At 54.7% G+C, this 23,027-nt stretch overlaps 2 protein-coding genes across 4 annotated transcripts; both read right to left on the minus strand.

Moving 5' to 3' along the window:
* Window positions 1-498: 498 nt before the first annotated feature.
* Window positions 499-16,562, minus strand: LOC136535793 (hydroxymethylglutaryl-CoA synthase-like). 3 transcript variants are annotated; one of them, XM_066528201.1, is made up of 13 exons: window positions 16,352-16,562; window positions 16,088-16,193; window positions 8,704-8,810; window positions 3,004-3,136; window positions 2,664-2,807; window positions 2,362-2,520; window positions 2,193-2,266; window positions 2,036-2,111; window positions 1,815-1,870; window positions 1,625-1,712; window positions 1,403-1,543; window positions 1,145-1,294; window positions 499-1,051 (listed from the first exon to the last, which is right to left on the minus strand). In XM_066528201.1, exons 2-13 carry the CDS (start codon window positions 16,157-16,159, stop codon window positions 857-859), a joined length of 1,395 nt encoding a protein of 464 aa, XP_066384298.1. In that variant the 5' UTR covers window positions 16,160-16,193; window positions 16,352-16,562; the 3' UTR covers window positions 499-856. The 3 variants fall into 3 exon arrangements, with proteins under 3 accessions (XP_066384298.1, XP_066384297.1, XP_066384299.1); XM_066528200.1 differs by having other exon boundaries at window positions 16,314-16,561; XM_066528202.1 differs by lacking the exons at window positions 16,088-16,193; window positions 16,352-16,562 and adding an exon at window positions 15,752-15,869.
* A 4,216-nt stretch (window positions 16,563-20,778) lies between these two features.
* Window positions 20,779-23,027, minus strand: LOC136537492 (protein HOTHEAD-like). Its single transcript, XM_066529447.1, has 5 exons — window positions 22,934-23,027; window positions 22,195-22,842; window positions 21,706-22,124; window positions 21,031-21,608; window positions 20,779-20,904 (listed from the first exon to the last, which is right to left on the minus strand). The coding sequence occupies exons 1-5, from the start codon at window positions 23,025-23,027 to the stop codon at window positions 20,841-20,843; spliced, it is 1,803 nt and encodes a 600-aa protein (XP_066385544.1). The 3' UTR covers window positions 20,779-20,840.

Below are 23,027 nucleotides of genomic sequence, written 5' to 3' on the forward strand. Positions count from 1 at the left end.
AAAACCAAAAGTACGTACCCAGTGTAGAGAGCTCCCGATCTGTGGGGTCTGGGGAAGGGTGTCAGTGGCAGCCTTACCCTCGCCTAAGCAATGCGAGGAGACCCTGACTTGAATCCAGGACTTTTCGGTCACAGACGGTAACACTCTACCGCTTACACCAGGCCTGCCCTTCGGGAATATAAAACCAAATGCCACAAATAAATTGGCTGGTCACACGTACCGCTGGACATTGTTTGTCGAATTCAACTATGAACGGAAGACAATCCAGATGCCTAAATTCTATCCATACATCGATATTTCCTGGGTATTGAAACTAGCATACGAATACTAGAGAATTTTTTACTAGACCGACAAAATGTATAGTCTAAACTATATGCGTACCTCATAGGGCAAGAAACATTTCTATAGCACAAAAAGAAAAAAGAAAAAAGAAAAACATGCTATTCAGCTCCCTCCAGTCAGCTCATCCATCAAGACACGACACGACTGCTCCAACAATACAACTGAATCCAGATGCATTAATCGTGTTAAACATGAAATCGTGCATTCAACAGCATAACTTGGATGTAACCAGTGATTCTGCAGATTATTCAGAATTCTTATAACCCAGCAGCGTGCTTGATTTGAATTTTGCAAGCACTGCAATCCACACTAAAGAACTGAAGAGCACCAGAATTTTTACTAAGCAAGCATTACAACAACGGCGCAGCTCTAACTAACTTTACAACCTTACAACTGGGCAGATATTAATCTAAGCTCCAGCTTCCCCTCCTAATAGATGATCTAAGAACACTCAGAATGCTTAGGACACCTGCCTCTGTTATTTGACTTATTGCAGCTTCGGGCTGAAGACAGATCAGTGGCCGTTGGACATTGCAGTGGTGACAGCGTCACCTTTCACGTCGTAGAACCTTCGGTACATGGAGTCAACGTGCGTGAGATAATATGTGCCTGCAGATAGCAAACTTGTGTCTTGACTGGTCACGAAATCTTTCGCCCCATAGCGGTGCTCCATCAGTTTCAGTGCCTCGACAAAATTCTTTGGGGGAACCTGCATGGAACATACACTCACTTTATGTTAATCATAGTGGGCCTCAGTGATAATTGAAGATTTTTTTCTTGAAAGAATATCGCTAATACTCACCACATGTCTTGCCATCAATTTCTTGGAAACATCCATTATGTTTGCAATGTTTAATAGACTGAAAGGGTGCTGGCCTTCATTAATCTTGAAAGAGAACATTGTTGATGTCAACCCACTGCCATATGAAAACATAACAATCCTCTGGCCTGCCTGGACATATCAAAAGTACAGGAAGAAAAGAAATTACTTCAACATCGACCGGCCAGTCTTGTAAAAGCAGAGGGAAACACACATTGTAAATACTAAATAGTATTATACCAGAGTTTCATGTCTATTATGAATAATCGATGCAAGAGCGGCATAGAGTGATGCTGTATACATATTCCCAACTTGTTTTGGGATCAATGTTGTTGGCTGGACCTTGGACTCGTACAGGTTCTTTGCAACTTGCTGAGATGCCTGTGTAGCACAGCTTAAATGATCAGTGCCAGATAGTTTGACCATGTGGAGATACTTCTAGTAATCTAACCTTTTATATACCTTTTCAAGGTCGCGACTCTGGTAGCTTTCTTCAGATGACAAGCCTGCATAGGGTGCCAATTTTTCCCTTGACTCTTCATCAACCGTGCTGCTTGATATGGGCGGGAAATCTTTTAGTTGAGCCAGTTGTCAATTTTGTCAAGTGAATTGTTTGATGCACGCAAAGATGCTAATATAGCAAATGACGAACCTGCAGTTTCTCAAGAAATCATTGTAGTACAAACGAGCGAAGCTTTTCTGTACAAGCTGAACAAAGCAAAAACTTATAATTAGGAAGCAGATAATAAAAAATATTTTTCCGAGAGCAACAAATATTAAGTTGCCTTTGCAAGACCATCACTGAGATGCCACCTGTCATGTGCACTTTGCTACTGAAATCTTAAAATCATAGAGTATGTGTGTTTCAGGTACCTTGTTGTATGGAGAATGGAACACAACATAATCTGCATCGAAAGTTGAAAACTGCTTTCCCTCATGCTTTTCGTACCTGAAATATGGGATAGTGGATTCGGATTCAGTCAGCTCACTCAACTTGGCTAATGTTCTGAAATAAAGGGGTATAACTTACTTTTTGCAAAATACATTGTAGCATGAGTCCAATGCCATGAGGTAGCATGTCTGTGATAGCTTCCCATCAACCACCTACACACATTGCACGGCATAAATCCCTTTCCATTAAATTTCAAGTTTATTGCATCTGTTTTGGTGTTCAAGACACATGTAGACTAGAGACAGACCGGATATTCACTTGCGAGATCGGGCTTGTAAAAGTCGTATACATGGGCCATATGAGATCCCCTATATCTGCTCTCAAAAGAAATAGGAGCATTTGGTCCAATCAGCATTGCAATAGCAGCCGCACCACCAGTAGGACGAGCCGGACCTTCAGCATAAACCTGAAAGAAAGGGTATCAAAGTGGATCGAAAATGTCAGGACGAGAAACAGCAAGTGCTTCAAAAGATCAAGAAAAATAATTATGTTTTGGCTAATTAATATCATCTTTACTCGTCACAAATTGAATAATAACATGTCACCTACCGCACTGTCTGTGCAAACAACAAGTCCATAACGCCCATCCCATGAGTTGCTCTCAACCCAGTTAACACAATTAAACAATGCAGCTGTTCCACCATAGCATGCATTGGACGAGTCAACTCCTTCAATATCAGTATTGCCAGATTCCTGAATTCAAATGAAGCTGTCAGAAAACGTAACCAAAGCAAGCTCAATTTGAAAATTTCAAGACAGCTATTGAAAATAAAATGAATTATTTTCACTTTTTAGCTTATCAACAAGGATCACTGGATCATGCCTGAAAACTTCAACCAACCAAGTTTAAAAAAAATTGAAAAGATTTTTTGTAATGAAAGAAACAAACCTCAAATATTTGCATCAGCCATGTCTTTATAGACTTGCTCTTGTCTATTACTGTTTCACTGCCAACTTCCAAACGTCCAATGCACTTTGGGTCAATGTTATAATTTTTCAGGAGGGACTTCACCACTGTCAAGCTGAGCCAATATCTTAATAAGTTAGATTTATAACAATAGGACTAAATGAGAAACAAATATTGTCTGGGTATTGAAAATGAAATAACATTGTTTCAAATTGTGTTTCACAAATGACAGGATAAAGGTAAGGGACCAAGGACAATTATATCACAAATACAGGAACTAATATTCTGGTGTTGAAGGCAGAATCAATTTGTCATGTGCGGGCGGGTGTACGCCCGGCGCAAGCGCGCCCGCGACATACGCAGGGCGGCCGAGCGCGCGTCCCAGGCGCGGAACGCGCCCAGCGAGGCCGATCAGGCACGCCGTGGCTAGGAGGCCTCAGTTGGAAAGTTATCAGGATTAGTTCCCTTATTATTATTAGCATCTATTTGTTACCTTAAGATTAGGAGTTTGTTTTCCTTTTGTTGGCAGCCGCAAGGCTATATATATATTATTGTAACCGGACTTGAGGGGAATTAAGCAAGATTATTATCCTATCTCCCATCTAATCTCAAGCCTGCGGTAGAGGGGCATAACCTCACCGGAGAAGACGGCCGAAGGCTACGAGCTTCGCAGCCGAGGCCCTGCGCGTCGAGGGTTCGACGCCCTTGACAGCCTGGTATCAGTGGTCAGCCGCTCATCCTCTTCGCGTTCACAGTCCGCCGCGCCAGCACCCTCCCGCAACCAGCCGCCGCCCACCCACAACCCACCCACCGCGCCCAGTCAGTCGCCGCCCATGGCCGAGCCTACCCTGACCGATCTCTTCAACGAGATGAAGAAGGTGTCCGCCAAGATCTCCACCCTGGAGGCCGATGTCACCTCACTCAAGGAGAAGGCGCCCACGGCTGAGAGCTCCGACAACCGTCGCGCCAACAATCAGCGCGATCTCGAGTTCCATCCGAAGCACAAGAAGTGGGATTTTCCCCACTATGATGGCACGTCCGACCCCATGCCGTTCCTCCACAAGTGCGAGGCGTACTTCCGGCAACATCTCACCATGCCGGAGGAGCGCGTGCGCATGGCGGCCTACCACTTGGACGACGCCGCACAGCTGTGGTTCATCCAACTGCAGGAGGACGAAGGCACGCCGTCCTGGGGGAATTTCAAGGATCTCCTGGACCTGCGCTTCGGTCCCCCCCTGCGCTCGGCCCCCATGTTCGAGTTGGCGCAGTGCCGCCGCTCCGGCGCCGTGGAGGAGTATGCCAACCGGTTCCAGGCCCTGATCCCTCGCGCTGGCCGGCTCGACGAGGCGCAGCGAGTCCAACTCTTCACCGGCGGCCTCGGACCTCCGCTCAGCAACGCCGTCCGCATCCACCATCCGGACACCCTCGTCGCCGCTATCAGCCTCGCCCGCCAGGTCGAGTTGATGGAGCTGGACCGACCGGCGCTTCCTCCCCCGAGAGCAGGCACGTGCGGGCCACCACCGCCTCCACCGGCCGCGGCCAGAGCCGTCCTGCCGGGCCCGCCGCCCCTCCTGGCTCTCCCTGCACCGCCGGCGGCTGCGCAGCCGGGCCGACCCGAGGGCTCCCAGCGCCGTCTTACGCAGGAGGAGATGGCCGACCGCCGTCGCCTCGGTTTGTGCTTCAACTGCAATGAGAGGTACACCCGTGGCCATAACCGCTTCTGCAGGCGCATCTTCTTCGTCGAAGGGGTCGAACTGGAGGCCGAGGGCGAGGACGCCGCCGTCGTGGACAACGCCGAGGCGCCCTGTTTCTCCCTGCAGGCGCTGGCCGGGGTGCCGATGGCGGGCACCATGCAGATCACGGTGGGCCTGGGGCCCCTGAGGCTCGTGGCTCTCCTCGACTCGGGCAGCACGCACAACTACATCGCGGAAGACGTAGCAAGGCGCTCCGGCCTGCCCCTCCACCAGCGCCCCCGCCTTACGGCGCTGGTCGCCAACGGGGAGCGCGTCGCGTGCGCGGGCGTCCTCCGCGCCGCGCCCCTGCTCGTCGACGGCGAGTCATTCCCGGCCGACCTCTTCGTCATGCCGTTGGCAGGGTACGACATCGTCCTCGGCACACACTGGCTCGGCGCGCTCGGGGCCGTCGTCTGGGACCTCAGCCGCCAGCGCCTGACGTTTCAGCGCCGCGGCCGCACCTTCTCCTGGACCAGCGTCGCCCCACCGTCGTCTCCGGCACTGCGTGCGACACTCGACACCGACTCCCTCCTCGAGGCGCTGCTGCTCGCGTACGGGGGGGTCTTCGCCGACCCGACCGGTCTGCCCCCTGTGCGCGCGCACGACCATCGCATCATGCTCAAGCCGGACGCGCAGCCGGTGGCCGTCCGACCCTACCGGTACCCGGCGGCCCACAAGGATGAACTGGAACGCCAGTGCGCCGCCATGATGGAGCAGGGCATCGTCCGCCGGAGCGACTCCCCGTTCTCGTCGCCCGTCCTCCTCGTCAAGAAACCGGACGGGTCGTGGCGTTTCTACGTCGACTACAGGGCGCTGAACGCGCGGACAGTCAAGGATGCCTTTCCCATCCCGGTGGTCGACGAGCTCCTCGACGAGCTCCACGGGGCTCAGTTCTTCACCAAGCTGGACCTGCGCTCGGGCTATCACCAAGTCCGCATGCGCCCAGAGGACATCCACAAGACGGCGTTCCGCACCCATGACGGCTTGTACGAGTTCCTGGTCATGGCGTTCGGCCTGTGCAACGCCCCGGCGACCTTTCAAGCCCTGATGAATGATGTGCTCCGGCCGTTCCTCCGCCGCTTCGTTCTGGTATTTTTTGACGATATTTTGATCTACAGCACGACGTGGGCGGACCATCTGCGACACCTCCGGACCGTCCTCGATACACTCCGCCGCCACCAGTTGTTCGTCAAGCGGTCCAAGTGCTCCTTCGGGGCGCCCAGCGTTGCCTACCTAGGCCACATCATCTCGGCGGCTGGGGTGGCCATGGACCCGGCGAAGGTCCAGGCAATCGTCGACTGGCCCACGCCTCGCTCCCCCCGGGCGGTGCGCGGCTTCCTCGGCCTCGCCGGATACTACCGCAAGTTCGTCCACAATTATGGGACGATTGCGGCACCGCTGACGGGCCTGCTCAAGAAGGATGGCTTCTCGTGGGACGACTCCACCGCAGCGGTGTTCGCGGCTCTCAAGGCCGCTGTGACGACGGCGCCCGTGCTCGCCATGCCCGACTTCGACAAGCTCTTCATCGTCGAGTGTGACGCCTCTACGTCCGGGTTCGGCGCCGTGCTGGTCCAGGAGGGCCACCCCGTCGCGTTCTTCAGCCGGCCGGTGGCGCCCCGCCACTCCTCGCTCGCCGCGTACGAGCGCGAACTGATCGGGCTGGTCCAGGCGGTCCGGCACTGGCGGCCGTACCTTTGGGGGCGGCGCTTCATAGTCAAGACAGATCACTACAGCCTCAAGTACCTCCTCGACCAGCGCCTCGCTACGATCCCCCAGCATCATTGGGTCGGCAAGCTCCTCGGGTTCGATTTCTCGGTGGAGTACCGGTCGGGCGCCACCAACGTCGTCGCCGACGCTCTCTCGCGGCGCGATCAGGAGGACGGGTCGCTGCTGGCCATCTCCGCTCCTCGCTTTGACTTCGTCGACCGCCTCCGTCACGCCCAGGCCACGGATCCGGCCTTGGTCGCCATGCACGACGAGCTGCGGTCGGGCGCCCGTTCTGCGCCGTGAGCGCTGGTGGATGGCATGGTCGCCCACGCAGGGCGCCTGTACATCCCGCCGGCGTCGCCGCTGCTGCAGGAGATTGTGGCCGCCGTCCACAATGACGGTCACGAGGGGATCCACCGCACCCTCCATCGGCTCCGACGCGACTTTCATTTTCCCAACATGCGTGCTTTGGTGCAGGAATTCATCAAGGCCTGCGTCACCTGCCAGCAGTACAAGGCTGACCACCTGCAGCCGGCCGGCCTGCTGCAGCCGCTGCCGGTGCCATCGGCGGTCTGGGCCGACCTTGGCATCGACTTCATCGAGGCGCTTCCCAAGGTCCAGGGCAAGACGGTCATCCTCTTCGTGGTGGACCGCTTCAGCAAGTACTGCCATTTTATTCCTTTGGCACATCCCTACACTGCCGAGTCCGTCGCCAACGCCTTCTTCGCCGACATCGTCCGCCTCCACGGAGTGCCGCAGTCCATCACGTCGGACCGCGACCCAGTCTTCACATCGGCGTTCTGGCAGGAGCTCATGCGGCTCACCGGGACAAAGCTATACATGTCCTCCGCCTTCCACCCACAGACGGACGGCCAGACGGAGGCCGCCAATCGGGTCATCGTCATGTACCTGCGATGTTTCACCGGCGATCGCCCCCGCCAGTGGATCCGGTGGCTGCCGTGGGCGGAGTACACCTACAACACCGCCTTTCAGTCGTCCCTGCGTGAGACCCCATTCCGTGTGGTTTACGGCAGAGACCCGCCGACCATTCGGTCCTACGAGCAGGGCGAAGCTCGGGTCGTGGCCGTCGCTCAAGAGATGGAGGAGAGGGCCGCCTTCCTGGACGACATTCGTGTCCGTCTGGAGCAGGCCCAGGCGGTCCAGAAGCGCGTCTACGATCAGCATCATCGTCGCGTCGTCTTCACCGTTGGGGACTGGGCGCTGCTGCGTCTCCGGCAGCGTCCTGCCGCGTCCATGCCCCGTGCGGTGCGTGGCAAGCTGAAGCCGCGCTTCGTTGGCCCGTATAAGGTCACCGAGGTCATCAATGAGGCGGCCGTGCGCCTGGAGCTACCCCCGGATGCCCGTCTCCACGATGTGTTCCACGTGGGCGTCCTCAAGAAGTTTGTGGGGTCACCGCCAGCTGCTCCACCGGCGTTGCCGCCCATCTCCAACGGTGCCGTCGTGCCTGCGCCATCGCGGGTGACACAGGGCCGCCTGGCTCGTGGAGTTCGCCAAGTCCTCGTCGAATGGGAGGGTCACGACCCCGCTGCAGCCTCCTGGGAAGACCTCGACGATTTCCGCACTCGGTTTCCTTCGTTTCAGCTCGAGGACGAGCTGGACTTCGAGGCGGGGAGAGATGTCATGTGCGGGCGGGTGTACGCCCGGCGCAGGCGCGCCCGTGACATACGCAGGGCGGCCGAGCGCGCGTCCCAGGCGCGGAACGCGCCCAGCGAGGCCGATCAGGCACGCCGTGGCTAGGAGGCCTCAGTTGGAAAGTTATCAGGATTAGCTCCCTTATTATTATTAGCATCTATTTGTTACCTTAAGATTAGGAGTTTGTTTTCCTTTTGTTGGCAGCCGCAAGGCTATATATATATTATTGTAACCGGACTTGAGGGGAATTAAGCAAGATTATTATCCTATCTCCCATCTAATCTCAAGCCTGCGGTAGAGGGGCATAACCTCACCGGAGAAGACGGCCGAAGGCTACGAGCTTCGCAGCCGAGGCCCTGCGCGTCGAGGGTTCGACGCCCTTGACACAATTGCTTAAAATCAAGCATGGCAAAGTGCTATGTTTTGGTTTAGCAATGGCTCTCCCTTGCTTAATTTTGTGCATGATGACCATGCATATAACTCCGAAACAAAAGAACGATCAAGATAATAGAAAAGAAAGATATCAAGAAAAGAGAAAACAAAGAAAATTGGAGCATTAACCAGTATGTACTCCGAAAAAATAATATACCTCATCGAAATAACATCCTCAATTTCAGTGCAAAATGCCATACTTTCCTGCCCAAGCCCAATGGTATACTTTCCTTTGCTCACGCCATCATGTGTTTCCAACTCTTCCTGTAACAAATATCATGTAAATTTGCAGTATACCACAGCAACTACTGTTATGACCGGCACTCATTATACAAGGCGTAGACCCATGACTGGCTAGGGGCTGCCGGCCAGGGGGGTCTAGGGGCCTAAAAGCCCATAGTTATTTTTTATTCCAATTATTATTAGAGAGAAGTATAAATACTTGTAAAGACTTTGAGATTGGATTAAGCAGAAACAGAGTTGTTTCCGGCTTCCTGAAGGGAGCCGGGATCTCCTAACCCTAGCCGCCTCCTGCTATTGTCGTGCATGAACAGTACCACCGCTACTGTAGCACCACGAGAGTTCTAGGGTTGCAGCAGCAGTCGCCACGGCTCCTCGCCGGCATTGAGAGTACAGACCACGTCCTCCCCTCTTCCACCCTTATAACCTACGCGGTAACGCTGGTAGGGCATCAAGTCCTATCAACCTGGTATCAGAGACCTTGCCGATCATGGCCTTCCCCGCTGCCTCAACGTCCTCGCCTTCGCCGGCAATCTCCGCCGCGCCGCTCTCCACCACAGCGCCTCCCGCAACTTCAGGCGTGGTGGTGACCCCGTCGCTGCCGCTGGGATCGGTGGCTGTGCCGGCCCCGGTATTCTCACCGGACCAGACGACGGTGGCAATCGTGGACCTCAGCCACTGCATGCGGGAGGTCCAGGAAACACTGCGGGCGCTCCTCCAGGGACAGCTGACCATCACGCTGCCGCTGCCCACACAGCCACCACCACCCCCTTCGCCGCCGTCATCAGCCGCATCCTACCCGGCCATCTCGTACCCCTATGGGATGCCCAGCGCGGCACTGCCCTCGCCGCCGGCCTCCCTATCGCTGCCGTCGACATATGTTCCGATTCAACAGATCCGTTTTCCTCCGTCGCCGTCGCAGATTCTAGCATGGGCTCAGTTCAGACAATCTACTCCACGACGACACCGCGGGCGTCCATACCGCCGTCGCTGACGACGGCCGCTGGTCGTCGCTCACGGTGGGCCGTTCGCAGCAGGCACCCTCTATGGAGGTGTCGATGGCACGCTCCTCCATGGCAGCAGCCTCCTGCCGCACTCCATCGCCTCTCCAACCATCGACAGCTTCTCTGCGGGCTGCTAATCCAGGCAGCGAGCCGGGAGGTGATCATGGGCGCCACCCCCCGAAGTTCTACAAGCTGGAGTTCTCGACGTACGATGGCTCCGAGGACCCCCTGAACTGGTTCAATCACTGTGAGCAGTTTTTCAGGGGCCAGCGCACACCGGCCTCCGATCCGCACCTGGCTGGCTTCCTACCATCTCAAGGGGACGGCGCAGACATGGTACTACGCCCTCGAGCAAGACGAGGGCATGCCTCCTTGGGATCGCTTCGTGGAGTTGTGCCGTCTCCGCTTCGGGCCACCGGTCCGCGGTACCAGATTGGCCGAGCTGGGGCGCCTACCTTTCCACTCCACCGTCCAGGAGTTCTCTGACCGCTTCCAGGCGATGTTGTGCCATGCGCGCGACATCTCCACAAAGCAGAAGGCCGAACTCTACATGGGCGGCCTCCCGGAGCACATTCGGGTGGATGTGGAGATGCGGGATCCACCCGACCTTCAGACCGCCATGTATTTTGCTCGGGCATTCGAGCGTCGCGCGGCGGCCATGCCTCCAGCGCCTCTCCAGCGGGGCGCCCGACCTCCTCAGCGGCCTGCTTTTCCCCCGCGCGTGCTAGGAGAAAGTGCTCCTCCACCTAGAGCCCCTGTCCCCCCAGTGGGCGGACCAGCAGCGGCGAACGGGGCGCCCCCGGTGCGCCAGTTCCGCCGCCTCACGCCGGCCGAGCAACTGGAGCGGCGTCGACAAGGGCTTTGCTTCAACTGTGATGAGCCCTACGCCCGCGGCCACGTGTGCCCACGGCTCTTCTACCTCGAGTCGGACGACTACATCGACGATGGGCTGGGGGATGCCGCGGCGATGGATAATGTCGCCAACCATGAGGCTCCGGACGTCGAGGAGCCTGCGGCCGCTAATGCTCTCGTGGTCTCTCTACACGCACTTGCAGGGATCCGCACGGACAATACGATGCTACTTCCAGTGATGGTTAAAGGGGAGCGGCTGTTGGCGCTACTCGACACTGGCTTCACGCACAACTTCCTCCATGGCGCGACGATGCGCCGCCTAGGGCTCGCCCCGATGGACGGTGAGCAGCTCCGTGTCACCGTGGCCAACGACGACCAGCTACCTTGCGAGGGCATTGCTCGCCACATGCCCATCCGCATCGGCTCGGAGTCTTTTTCCATCACGTGCGTCGGATTGGACTTGGGTTGCTTCGACTTCATCCTCGGCATCGACTACCTACGGACCTTGGGTCCCATCTTGTGGGATTTCGAGGCCATGACATTGTCCTTCTGGCGCGAGGGCAGATGCGTCCTTTGGCAGGGCGTGCGCAGCCACGACGCGGCGGTCCCACAGCAGCACCCCGCTGCACTCTTCGCCGACGCCGAGCATCCGCTGATGGACTTGCTGCTGCAGCAACAGAGCGCCGTCTTCGACGAGCCCACAGGGCTCCCACCGGTGTGCCCGTACGACCACCGCATCCACCTGCTGCCCGGCACCGCCCCGGCCACGGTGCGCCCGTACCGCTACCCCAAGCTGCAGAAGGATGAGCTGGAACGACAGTGTGTGGCCATGCTCGCCCAGGGCATCATCCGCCCGAGCACCTCTCCGTTCTCCGCACCCGTCTTGCTGGTACGAAAGGCGGACAAGTCTTGGCGCTTCTGCATCGACTACCGCGCCCTCAACGCCAAGACTTCCAAGGACAAGTTCCTGATTCCGGTGGTGGATGAGCTGCTTGACGAGCTCCATGGCACTCACTTCTTCACCAAGCTCGATCTGCGCTCTGGGTATCATCAGGTGCGGATGCATTCCGACGACATCGACAAGACTGCCTTCCACACGCATCACGGCCACTATGAGTTCCTGGTGATGCCGTTTGGGTTCTCCAACGCCCCAGCACCTTTCCAGGCCTTGATAAACGATGTGCTCCGACCCTACCTACGGAGGTTCGTGCTGGTATTTTTCGACGATATTTTGACCTACAGCTCTTCGTGGGCTGAGCACCTGCAGCATGTCAACATCGTCCTCAATGCGCTGCGGGCACATCATCTTCACCTGAAGCGCTCCAAGTGCTCATTTGGGGCGACATCGGTGGCCTATCTAGGCCATGTGATCTCTGAGGGCGGCGTCGCCATGGACGCCGACAAGGTCGCCGCCGTTGCGGCATGGCCGACGCCACGCTCCGCCCGGGGCCTCCGCGGCTTCTTAGGCCTCGCGGGCTACTACCGGAAGTTCATCCGGGACTTCGGCCTCATCGCAGCACCGCTCACGCGTCTCTTACGACGAGACGCGTTTGCATGGGACGACGCAGCAGCAGCAGCATTCGAGGCGCTCAAGAGCGCCTTGACCATAGGGCCCGTTCTCCAGATGTCGGACTTCGCCACGACCTTTGTCGTCGACTGCGACGCGTCGGGTGCGGAGTTCGGCGCTGTCCTACATCAGGGCGCGGGACCCCTCGCCTACTTTAGCAGGCCCTTTGCTGCCCGGCACTTGAAGCTTGCAGCGTATGAGCGGGAGCTGATCGGCCTGGTGCAGGTAGTGCACCATTGGCTTCCATACTTGTGGGGGCGTCATTTTATGGTTCGTACTGACCACTACAGTCTTAAATTTTTGCTTGATCAGCGCATATCCACTGTTCCGCAGCACCAATGGATCAGCAAGCTCTTCGGCTTCGACTTCTCTGTGGAGTACCGCCTGGGGCGTCTGAACACCGTGGCGGACGCTCTGTCTCGCCGGGATGTAGAGGAGGGGGCCACGGCCACCATGGAGGGGGCGACTGTGGCTGTTCATGCCCTGTCCGGGCCGACCTTCGCCCTCCTAGATGACATCAGGCGGGCAACAGCGACCGCGCCCGATGGCCAGCAGCTCCTCCAGCAGCTCCGGGCCGGCGAGCTCTTGGAGTCGTGGCACCTCGACGACGGGCTCCTTCTCCATGGGTCCTGCATCTTTGTACCGGACCATGGGGACCTGCGCCACCAGGTGCTCCTCCTGGCACACTCTGCTGGCCACGAGGGAGTCCAGAAGACCCTCCATCGCCTCCGCGCCGATTTCTACATTCCACGGGATCGCGTGTTGGTTCAAGATTGGGTGCGTTCTTGCACCACCTGCCAGAAGAACAAGACGGAGACGTTGCAACCGGCGGGGCTGCTGCAGCCCCTCAAGGTGCCGTCCCAAGTGTGGGCCGACATCTCCATGGACTTCATCGAGGGGCTGCCCAAGGTCGGTGGCAAGTCCGTCATTCTCACCGTGGTGGATCGCTTCTCCAAGTACGGCCACTTCATCGCGCTCGGCCACCCCTACACCGCCACGACCATCGCCCGGGCCTTCTTCGACGGCATTGTCCACCTTCATGGGTTCCCGCTGTCCATTGTCAGTGACCGGGACCCCGTGTTTACCGGGCACGTGTGGCGGGATCTCTTCCGGATGGCCGGCGTTAAACTCCGCATGAGTACGACGTTCCACCCGCAGACGGATGGCTAATCTGAGGTGGTCAACAAGGTCATCGCCATGTACTTGCGCTGTGTGACGGGCGATCGCCCGCGTGCATGGGTGGACTAGCTCTCGTGGGCGGAGTATTGCTATAATACCTCCTTCCACACCGCCCTGCGCGCCACTCCATTCGAGGTCGTCTACGGTCGGCCTCCTCCGCCAATGTTGCCCTACACGCCAGGGACGGCGCGTACGGAGGCTGCAGATGCTCTTCTACGATTCCGGGATGAGGTCCTGGCAGAGGTTCGCCAACGTCTTTTGCAGGCCCAGCAGCTGTCCAAGAGGTATTATGATGCAGGGCATCGCGATGTGGAGTTCCAAGTGGGTGATTGGGTCTGGCTGCAGTTGCTGCACCGCACGGCGCAGTCCCTCGAGCCGGGTGCTAAAGGCAAGCTCGGTCCCCGCTACGCAGGGCCCTTCCGCGTCCTGGAACGCATCGGCGGGTGGCGTACCGTCTGCAGTTGCCGGAGGGTGCTCGTTTACATGATGTCTTCCACGTGGGCTTGCTCAAGCGCCACAAAGGGGACTCGCCAGCAGCGCTGGGCGTCCTTGAGCCGACCCTGGACGGTCGGTTGCTGCCAGCTCCTGCCAAGGCGCTCCGGGCTCAGCAACGGCGGGGTGCCTAGCACGTACTCATCCAGTGGCGTGGCTTCTCCGAGGAGGAGGCAACATGGGAGTCCATCGACGAGTTCCGCACCCTCTACCCCGACTTCCAGCTCGAGGACGAGCTGTTTGCGCAGGCGAGGAGAGATGTTATGACCGGCACCTATTATACAAGGCGTAGGCCCATGACTGGCTAGGGGCTGCCGGCCAGGGGGGCCTAGGGGCCTAAAAGCCCATAGTTATTTTATTTATTCCTATTATTATTAGAGAGAAGTATAAATACTTATAAAGACTTTGAGATTAGATTAAGTAGAAATAGATTTGTTTCCGGCTTCCTGAAGGGAGCCGAGATTTCCTAACCCTAGCCGCCTCCTGCTGTTGTCGCGTGTGAACAGTGCCGCCGCTCCTGTAGCACCACGAGAGTTCTAGGGTTGCAGCAACAGCAGCCGCACTCTCGCCGCCACGGCCCCTCGCCGGCGTCGAGAGTACAGACCACGTCCTCCCCTCTTCCACCCCTATAACCTACGCAGTAACGCCAGTAGGGCATCAAGTCCTATCAACTACCAAATAGAATGATACTATGCTAATAAGCTGAAGACAAACTGAGGCGTTACGAGTGATTCAACTATCTCACAATAGAAAACTGAATGTGTCCTAAAAAACACCAGTTGTTTTGAATGGGATGAAGCCCTCGTTTAATTTACAATCTTGTTTTCCCCTCCTGTCGTATTCAAGTTTACAGATATTTTCTAAGAGGTCTGACATGTTGACCTATTATTCTACTCAGACAAATTAATTGTAGAAATAGCAGCATGCACTTGAGGACTGAAATTACTATGCACACGACTGAGGTGAAAGCTTTACTGATTTTCTGTAAACATGGTGAAACAACAAAGCAATACGTGATGGATTCTCCATGACCGTATGTGCCTGTATACTGTACTTTGGCTGTGGTAGGTAGCATTGCTGGTGAGCCTGTTGTGAACTGTGTAGCGTGTGCTAAGAAGAGTTTTGACAGATATTTCGTCACTCATCAGCACAAGGTGCTTAAATGGCGCCACCAGCCCTGCACCTTGAACAGGCCACAGGGGGCCTAATACTACTAGAGAGTTCGTTTCAGTCGGCATCAACTAGCTATGCAGTGTTCGGCTGGCATTTTTTTTTTTTGGCTGGCTGGTTGGCTACAGTTTCCAGCCAGAGCAGTGTTTTTCTCTCACAACATTTCAATATAAACAGTATTTTCCTATATGAACAGTAAAAAACAAGTCCAGCTGGAGTTCGCATGTCAGCAACTACGTCTTGTTCCTTTTGTAAAATCTGGGAAGGACCAAATTTCTTTTCACGAAAAGAATAGAAAAGGACCGTTGCTCCTTAGCCGGCTCATCAATGGCCAACACAGCTAGTACTTCATCTACAGTTCCCTTCGGCTCAATCGACGCATGGTTTAAGTACAGCTGGAAGTACTGATCAGGAATTATTAAGGTTGATTGGTGTATTTAGTGTACAACAGTTAAAGGGATGAGTGTTAGAGGGACTTGAGTCAGGTGGGCGTAATTGTACTCAAGTCCCCCGATAATAGCCAGCTAAACACGGGACACGATATTTTGAAACGACCCAGCTCAACTTGCCAACGACACAACTCATACGAGGTATGGGATTGAAACAGCTGTCTCGGCAGCAGGGCAGCTCTCTGAGCAGGGAGCCCACCTCCCACCAGCTCTGCTCCGTGCCGCACACAACTGCCACGGCGAACGGCTAACCTCGTGTCGCCCAGGAGACGGACGGGGCCGGACCGCTGGGCTGCTGGAGGAGTGGAGGTCCTTCCTAGTTCCTCCCTCCCCCGCAAGGCGCAACCCGGCGCGAAGAACGGCGGGTGACTTCAAACTCCTACCGGAACCAAACAGCCTTGGACAGGCTAAAAGGCTAAACCCGCGGCAACCGTAAAGAGGTCGCGCAGGCGCAGGGGAACCACGCAAAGCGTGTGGTGGTGCTGTGTTGGTGTCCACGCCGCCTGCCCGCGCGCCTTGGAATCGAACAGCGGAGGGGAATGCGAATCTGGCGCGCGGGGAAACAGAGATGGCGACTGGCGATGGTACCTGGAGCACGCAGTTGGGCGGGAAGTAGATGTCCATGGCGAGGATGCCCACGTCCTTGGCCTCCGACGCCATCTCTCCTCCTTCGACGCCGCCGCTGCACGCAAAACTGCAGACAGCCCAGGGGCATGCATGCAAACCGTGTAAGAGAACAGAGCAAGTGAACTGCAATCTGGAAACTGCCAATCTCCGGCCACGGATTGGGAGATAGAGAGACAGAGGCCAGTACCAGTGGGAGGGGAGAAACGGATTGGGGAGGGAGCCTACAAGAGCGGATCGCAGTTGGCAGGAAGGGTGCGGGCGAGGCCTCCCCCTCCTCGGCGCCGTATATATAAGGATACACCCCGCCGGCAGCAGCGCGCAGCGCCGCTTTTTCGAAATCCTTTTCGTGTTTTCTTTTCACTCCACCTCCGGGCTCCGGTCCTCGTCCTCGCGTCAGGACTTCAGGACTTTGGGGCCTGGCAGTGGCAGTGGCAGTGGGAGCTGCCGCGGTTGGTGGTGGGAACCGGCCGCTAGGCGCGGGACGGCTGGAGGCTCCTGTCCGGGCTTGTCCTTCCCCTCGCCCTCGGGCCTCGGTCGTATCGCCTTACATATTTACTGTTATCTGAGTTATTGCCTTGGTATTTTTTATATCATTCACATAATAATGATGGTAAATATGTAAATAATCCGGTGTCTTTTGACAAACTTCTTGAGAGCCATTGGACGGATTAATTAGACCTAATAAATTCGTGTCGCTGATTATTAATAGATTCTATAATTTGCTTTTTATTAGTATCCGAATTATTTAGTGATACTCGATGTGACACCTGAGAACTTAGATATTAGATTTAAACAAGGCCGAGTATGTATTGTAACTTGTAAGTGCTAAATTTATTTCCTCACTTCTCGCCTCTTTTGTTAATTTATTTCAGAAGGTCGACCACGCCAAGTCCTATTCATCGCACGTCTCATTCTATTGCTCCTTTTCGGTTTTCATTCATTCGCATGGGAAACAAACCCAGCCCGGGTAAAGTGATTGCTCACCAATCACAGCCGGTGAACCCTCGCGTCGCAACAAGCTCCTGTAAAATGGTGTGGGTACAAGCGAAGCGAGCGAACACAACACAGTAGTCGATCCATCATTCCTTCCACTGCAACTTGTACCTGTGAATGAAATAAAAAAAAGAGTGTGTCTATCCAACAACTATGTGTTTTATGCAGTTTCAACACATGATTTTTTTTACATCATAAAATTAAGATCCAACAGCCTCCATCCTCCTTTTACCTTCAGTCTTCTTCTACCTCCAGCCTTCTTCTGGCCTTCTTCTACCTCCAGACAATCACAAATCATAAGTTCATAAATCCACATATCATAAGAAACATTTTTTTTTCTATGCAAGGACAAAAAGACAAATTGACCCTCATTAATCGAGCTCTGCCGCATTAATCAGGGAGGGGAGAAAAACTTGCGTTGGCTAGCTGCTGATGACCGGCACCTCTCACTGGACGGGACGGCCGGCTCGCCACGGTCCTTCCGTGGCCACGATCCGTGCGTACGTGCCGTCGATGACATCTATTAATTTGCAACCTTTGTTGCGACTCCGGTGTCACCATTGATCCGGCGCGCACCCGCTAATCGATGACGCCGCGAAAACAACCGCACGGCGTGCGTATGTGCCGTCAGATCACGAGATCGGACAGCAGCAGCAGGACAGCCCGGTGGAAAAAAACGAGAGAGAGGGAGAGAGACAGAAAAAATTCATGTATTTTTTTTTTTTTGCTAAAACACACGTGTGTTGTATAGCATTTCTAAAAAAAAAAAATCAAATATCATGTTAATCATCACTTGTACCGGAATACCTGATAACTTACCGGATGCTTCACCAGAGCATTTCTCACGGTCACACGGAGCATTCAATACAGACCGCACTAATCCGCGAATGCTCAGTGGATGTGAATCTAGGGTACGATATTCTCACAAGCAGTTTTCTTTTCTGGCAAAAAATAATTTCCACCCCTTTCCTATTAAACAGTACTGCGCTCAGCCGAGTAACCCGTGCTCACCCGTCATTTTCAACTGGTGTCTGACGTCACCGCTGAGGCAAGTAAAAAAAAGTAAAATATTTATTTAAAATTATTATAACTTCTGAACGGTGTATCTATTTTTAATTCTGTCTGTATTGGTGTGTTTTACGTGATGAGACGAACAAAACTAGACCCTACTTATATATGTTCTGAAGAATTTTATTTTTAGCGGTAATTTTTTGTACTAACTTATAACATACTTATAACTTATGCCAAAAACTTTGAGCAAAAAAGTTATGAAGCACAACTTATGTACAAAAATTATGAAAAACAACCTATATACAGAAGTTATTAAACACAACTTATGTACAAAAGTTATTAAACATAAATGAACAAAATACCTTAGAACTTATGCCAAAACTTAGAAATACAAAAGTTATTAAACACAAAGAATGAATTAACTTATAACTTATAGCAAAACTTAAAAATATAAAAGTTATGAAATACAACTTATGTATAAAAAGTTGTCAAACACAACTTGTGTATATACGTTATTCTATACAACTTATAGATAATTTATTCTATATAACTTGTGTACATAAGTTATTCTGTACAACTTAGATGTACAAATTAACATCATAACATATTAACAAATATGTTGGTAACGTACATAAAAACAAATTGATTGACTACTATAAAATGCAAAAAGAGAAAAAAAGGAAAATAAAATAAAATAACAATGTAGTACATTATTAATTAATTAATACAAGAAACGTTCACGTCTAATCTCTACTATAATAAAGTAATCAAAATTATACTAGGTTCTTTAAAGAAAACATCTCCACTAAAAACTTCAACTATTATATACTCAAAAAAATGTAAAAAAATTTATCTCTACTAAAATCATGAGCTAATAAAACACTCAGACAAATCCGATCGGAAGTTTTGATAAAAGTGGCTCCTAGTCCTGCCATCGTGCCCTAGAGCTCGTGTCGTGTCGTGCGAACGGAATGGACCCCGGCACGCACGGATGGGCACGAGTAGTACGAGAATTGGTTGGGCGTTGGGCCGCGCGGCGCAGGTTCAGTGCTCGTTTAGTTTCTCAAAAGTTTTCCAAAATGTGTTACAATAGTCATCACATCAAATCTTACGATACGTACATGGAGCATTAAATATAGACGAAAAAAACTAATTACACAGTTTGATTGAAAATCGAACTAATTAGTCCATAATTAAACACTAATTACCAAATAAAAACGAGAATACTACAGTAGCCAAATTCTTAAATTTCACGGACTAAAGACAGCATCAGTGGCCTGGTCTGCTCGGGATGTTAAACACGGTCGCCCAGTGTTGGTGGGGGAGACGCCGGCAGATACTCGTCAGTACACAGAAGGGCGGCGCTGGGTCCAAGCTGTGATGGATCCGGCGCGCGACCACGTCGCGTCAGCCGTCAGCTTCTTTGTCTTGTCCCTTTTGCCGTGTACCGCCATATCGACCGGTCGCCTTCACCTGTTCTGACGGAAATATAAGTGAGGTTCACCAGGACAGAAAACGAACACACTCGACAGCGAACGGGGTCCAAGTTTCGTAGCTGGGGCTGAAAACGTCGCATGTATTTTGTTTGTTTTGGACGCATCTGTAAGATTGTTTATTTTATTTTATTTTTTTAGGGAAATCTGTAAGATTGTTGATGTGCACGGCACGGCTGTAGCTGAGCCCGTTACTTGAGAATATGTTATGAACTGGCTATCCTAGATTGGTAGCTGGAATCTGAATTTAGACCGGAAACAGCAAGCACGGGAATGGGAGGGGAAGAACACGGTCGGAGTTCGTGGGATGTCCGGATTCTGTTTGAGGAACGGTTATAGTTCACGTATCTCCCCCAAGAAGACGCACGGCTCCAGCTTATATTCACGCTGGTCCTACAACACTGGGCTCGCGGCCTGCTATGCTCATACACACACCTACGGCCCAGCACTGGGAAGGCCCAACCGCTGGTCATAACAGAATCCAAGAATCGGTCCAGGTGAATATTCTCAGCTCCGATCGATCAATCAACTGCTGAAACGAATGAATGGTTTACTTTCCAAAAAAAAAAAGAGAGAATGGTCAGCTGCGTTCAAAATGGGCTAATGGGCCTGCTCTCCCTGTGTATCGCAACCACTGGGCCGTGCGCACACGGCTCCTCCAGCTAGAGAGGGAGAGAGGTGATCAGCTGGTTAGCTGAGCGTGACTGCGCGTCTGCGCTTGTGCTGAGCTTAGTACCGCCTCGGCAGTCTGCAAAGAGGAAACACAACAGGATCTCTATCGTGTCGTACCGCTGCTTCCTTACCAGTTACCACTTACGAGTCGGTCTCTGACCTCTGGGCCAGTCAGGGTGGCTCAGTGGTTGGTCTGAGAAACCCTTATTTTTTTCCAACATACAATGCTAGCTACTAATGGAACATCAACGGTACATGTAACAATGAATCTTCTATTACCGAACTATTGTTTCTCGCATTAGTACGTTGCATCACGCACGCGGCACGCATCGTATCAACAAAGGCAATTTTTGTAATAAAACCTAGTATATAAATTACACAAAACGCATCACGCATGCGGCACCTGAAGCTGAAATCCTTATGCTGAAATATTGTGAGGAAAAAATATTTTTTTTATAGCTAAAAAATAGTTCTAAATAAGCAGTTGTGAGGGCGAATATCCTCCTGAAGAACTAATGCTATCCACTATCCTGGATAAAGACGGACTAATGCTTGTCCTCAGCTCCCTTCCTGATCCACCTCTCCTTCAGAATTCGCAGTCCCATATACCTGTTCATCATTCAGTTCAAATTCAGCCAAACCAAAGCGATTTCAGTTCAGCTCAGCTCAGTATCAAAACACTAGTAGCGACGAGGAGGGACGGACGTGAGGTTTTATTCCATCATTATTACGTACCTGCCGAGCATCATGACGGTGGCCTGCGGGTTGGTGCCGGGCGAGTACCTGAACGTGGAGCTGTCGACGACGCGGAGCCCCTGGACGCCGACGACCCGGTAGTCCCTGTCGACGACGCCCCCGACGTGGCAGCCGCCGTGGTAGTGCCAGATGGTCATCACCGTGTCCCTGCAGTACTGCTGCAGCGTCCGCGTGTCCCTGGGGTGCCGCGGCAGCAGGTTCACCGGGAAGTAGGCCGTCCCGGCGGCGCGGCGGAAGGCGGCGTCCATGGCGGTGTGGTTGGCGTAGGTGAAGCGCGAGAAGGCCCGCGACCGCACCACCCGCTCGATGGCCTCGATGCCCCGCGCGCACCGCTCCACGTCCCGCGGGTCCCGGAAGTAGTTGAACGTCACCGCCGGGTTGGCGTGCGCGTCCGCCGACCGCAGCTCGATGTGCCCCGTCGACAGCGGGCCCAGCACCTTCTCCAGGATGAAGCCGCCCCGGAACGCGCGCCTGTCCAGCCGCCGCATCACCTCCGCCGCGCGCCGCATCGCCTCCGGCGTCCGCTCCTTGGGCGGCACCGTGCCCAGCTGCCCCGTCTGTTTGCATTCGATTGGATGCATGCCGAATGTTTCGTTATGATGAAGGTGGGGCTGCAGGTGAACTCGAACACTCGATCGCCCGCACCGCACGTACCATGGGGGAGAACATGCCGAAGTTGCGGGCGGCGTGGTGGGCGGCGCCGCGGCCGTGCAGCGGGATGCCGAACTGCGAGCCGCTGACGCCCTCGATGAAGCTGCCGAAGCGAGTGACGCCGACGACCTGGACGAGGGAGAGCGCGACGGGGACGGGGGACGGCACGAACACCGAGTTCATGGGGTTGTCCGCCACGCCTTGCCCGACGCCCGGCTGGTCGTGGACGGTGCGGATGCCGTGCTTCTCCAGGTGCGCGCGCGGGCCGACGCCGCTCAGCATCAGCAGCTGCGGGCTCCCCAGCGTGCCCGCCGCGAGGATCACCTCGTTCTTGGCGCCTCCTCGCCGCAGGTACACGTGGTGCTGCACGCCCAACGTGTCCGTGAACACCACCCCGTACGCCACGGGTTTTGCCGTCCCCTCTGCACACACCGACAATGCAGCAGATTGCAGATGCATGCATGGCGGCTTACGCACGCGAGGTCGTCGTACCGGCACGTCTGAAGAGGATCCGCGAGACGGTGGCGTGCAGGAACACGGTGAGCCGCCTGGGGTGGGCTCTCCGGAGAAAGTCGGCGGCGGTGTGGCGGCGGCCCCTGCGGTCAAAGATGGTGCCCCCGATCTTGGTGCCTTGGACGTGCTCCAGCGTGTAGCCATTGTCCGGCGTGACGCCGGCCTGCAGGAGGCCCTCGCGCAGCGCGCGCTGCCACTGCGGCACCGCCGGGCGGAACACCAGCGCGCGCTCCACCCAGCGGTAAGACGCATTGACGAGGCGGTGGTCCCAGCCGGCGGCGCGCACGTAGCCGCCGCTGGCGCGGGTGTAGAAGCCGGCGTTGAGGCAGCTGCCACCGCCGAGCACGCGCGCGCGGGCGTTGACGACGCCGTCCTCGGACACGAACCGCTGCGCGGGGGACAGCGGCGACGCGTCCGACAGCGCGTCCGCGAAGTGGTACTCGCTCGACACGTTGCGGCTGGCGTAGGGCAGCCCGCCGCGCTCCAGGAGGAGCACGCGCGAGCGCTCCGACAGCGTCGCCGCCAGCGGGCAGCCCGCCGTGCCGCCGCCCACCACGATGTAGTTGTAGTAGGACACCAGCGGCGCGTCCCGCGCGTGCCGCACGAACCTGAAATTGTACCTCTGCGCTGCAGCGAACAACATGCATTGCCCGTGTCGGTGCGAAGTGAATCGAATGGGCGACAAACCTATTGCTCACCACCGGCATTCGCAGCTTACCTTCCGGCGAGGCGGTGACGACGGTGATGCAGAAGGAGCCCAGAACGGTGGCCAACACAATGGCGACTCCGCACAGCATGTGACCAGCCGACAT

The sequence above is a fragment of the Miscanthus floridulus genome, chromosome 2 (genome assembly GCF_019320115.1).
Source record: "Miscanthus floridulus cultivar M001 chromosome 2, ASM1932011v1, whole genome shotgun sequence".
NCBI lineage: Eukaryota > Viridiplantae > Streptophyta > Magnoliopsida > Poales > Poaceae > Miscanthus > Miscanthus floridulus.

Coding starts and splice junctions, on each gene's coding strand:
- LOC136537492 (XM_066529447.1), bottom strand. CDS start 23,027: ATGTCGGCTGGTCACATGCTGTGCGGAGTCGCCATTGTGTTGGCCACC. Junction 22,125..22,194: donor GATCCTCTTCAGACGTGCCG/GTACGACGACCT, acceptor CGGTGTGTGCAG/AGGGGACGGCAAAACCCGTG. Junction 20,905..21,030: donor ACCGTCATGATGCTCGGCAG/GTACGTAATAAT, acceptor AATGATGAACAG/GTATATGGGACTGCGAATTC.
- LOC136535793 (XM_066528201.1), bottom strand. CDS start 16,159: ATGGCGTCGGAGGCCAAGGACGTGGGCATCCTCGCCATGGACATCTAC. Junction 2,521..2,663: donor TTGTTTGCACAGACAGTGCG/GTAGGTGACATG, acceptor CCTTTCTTTCAG/GTTTATGCTGAAGGTCCGGC. Junction 2,112..2,192: donor TACAATGTATTTTGCAAAAA/GTAAGTTATACC, acceptor CCCATATTTCAG/GTACGAAAAGCATGAGGGAA.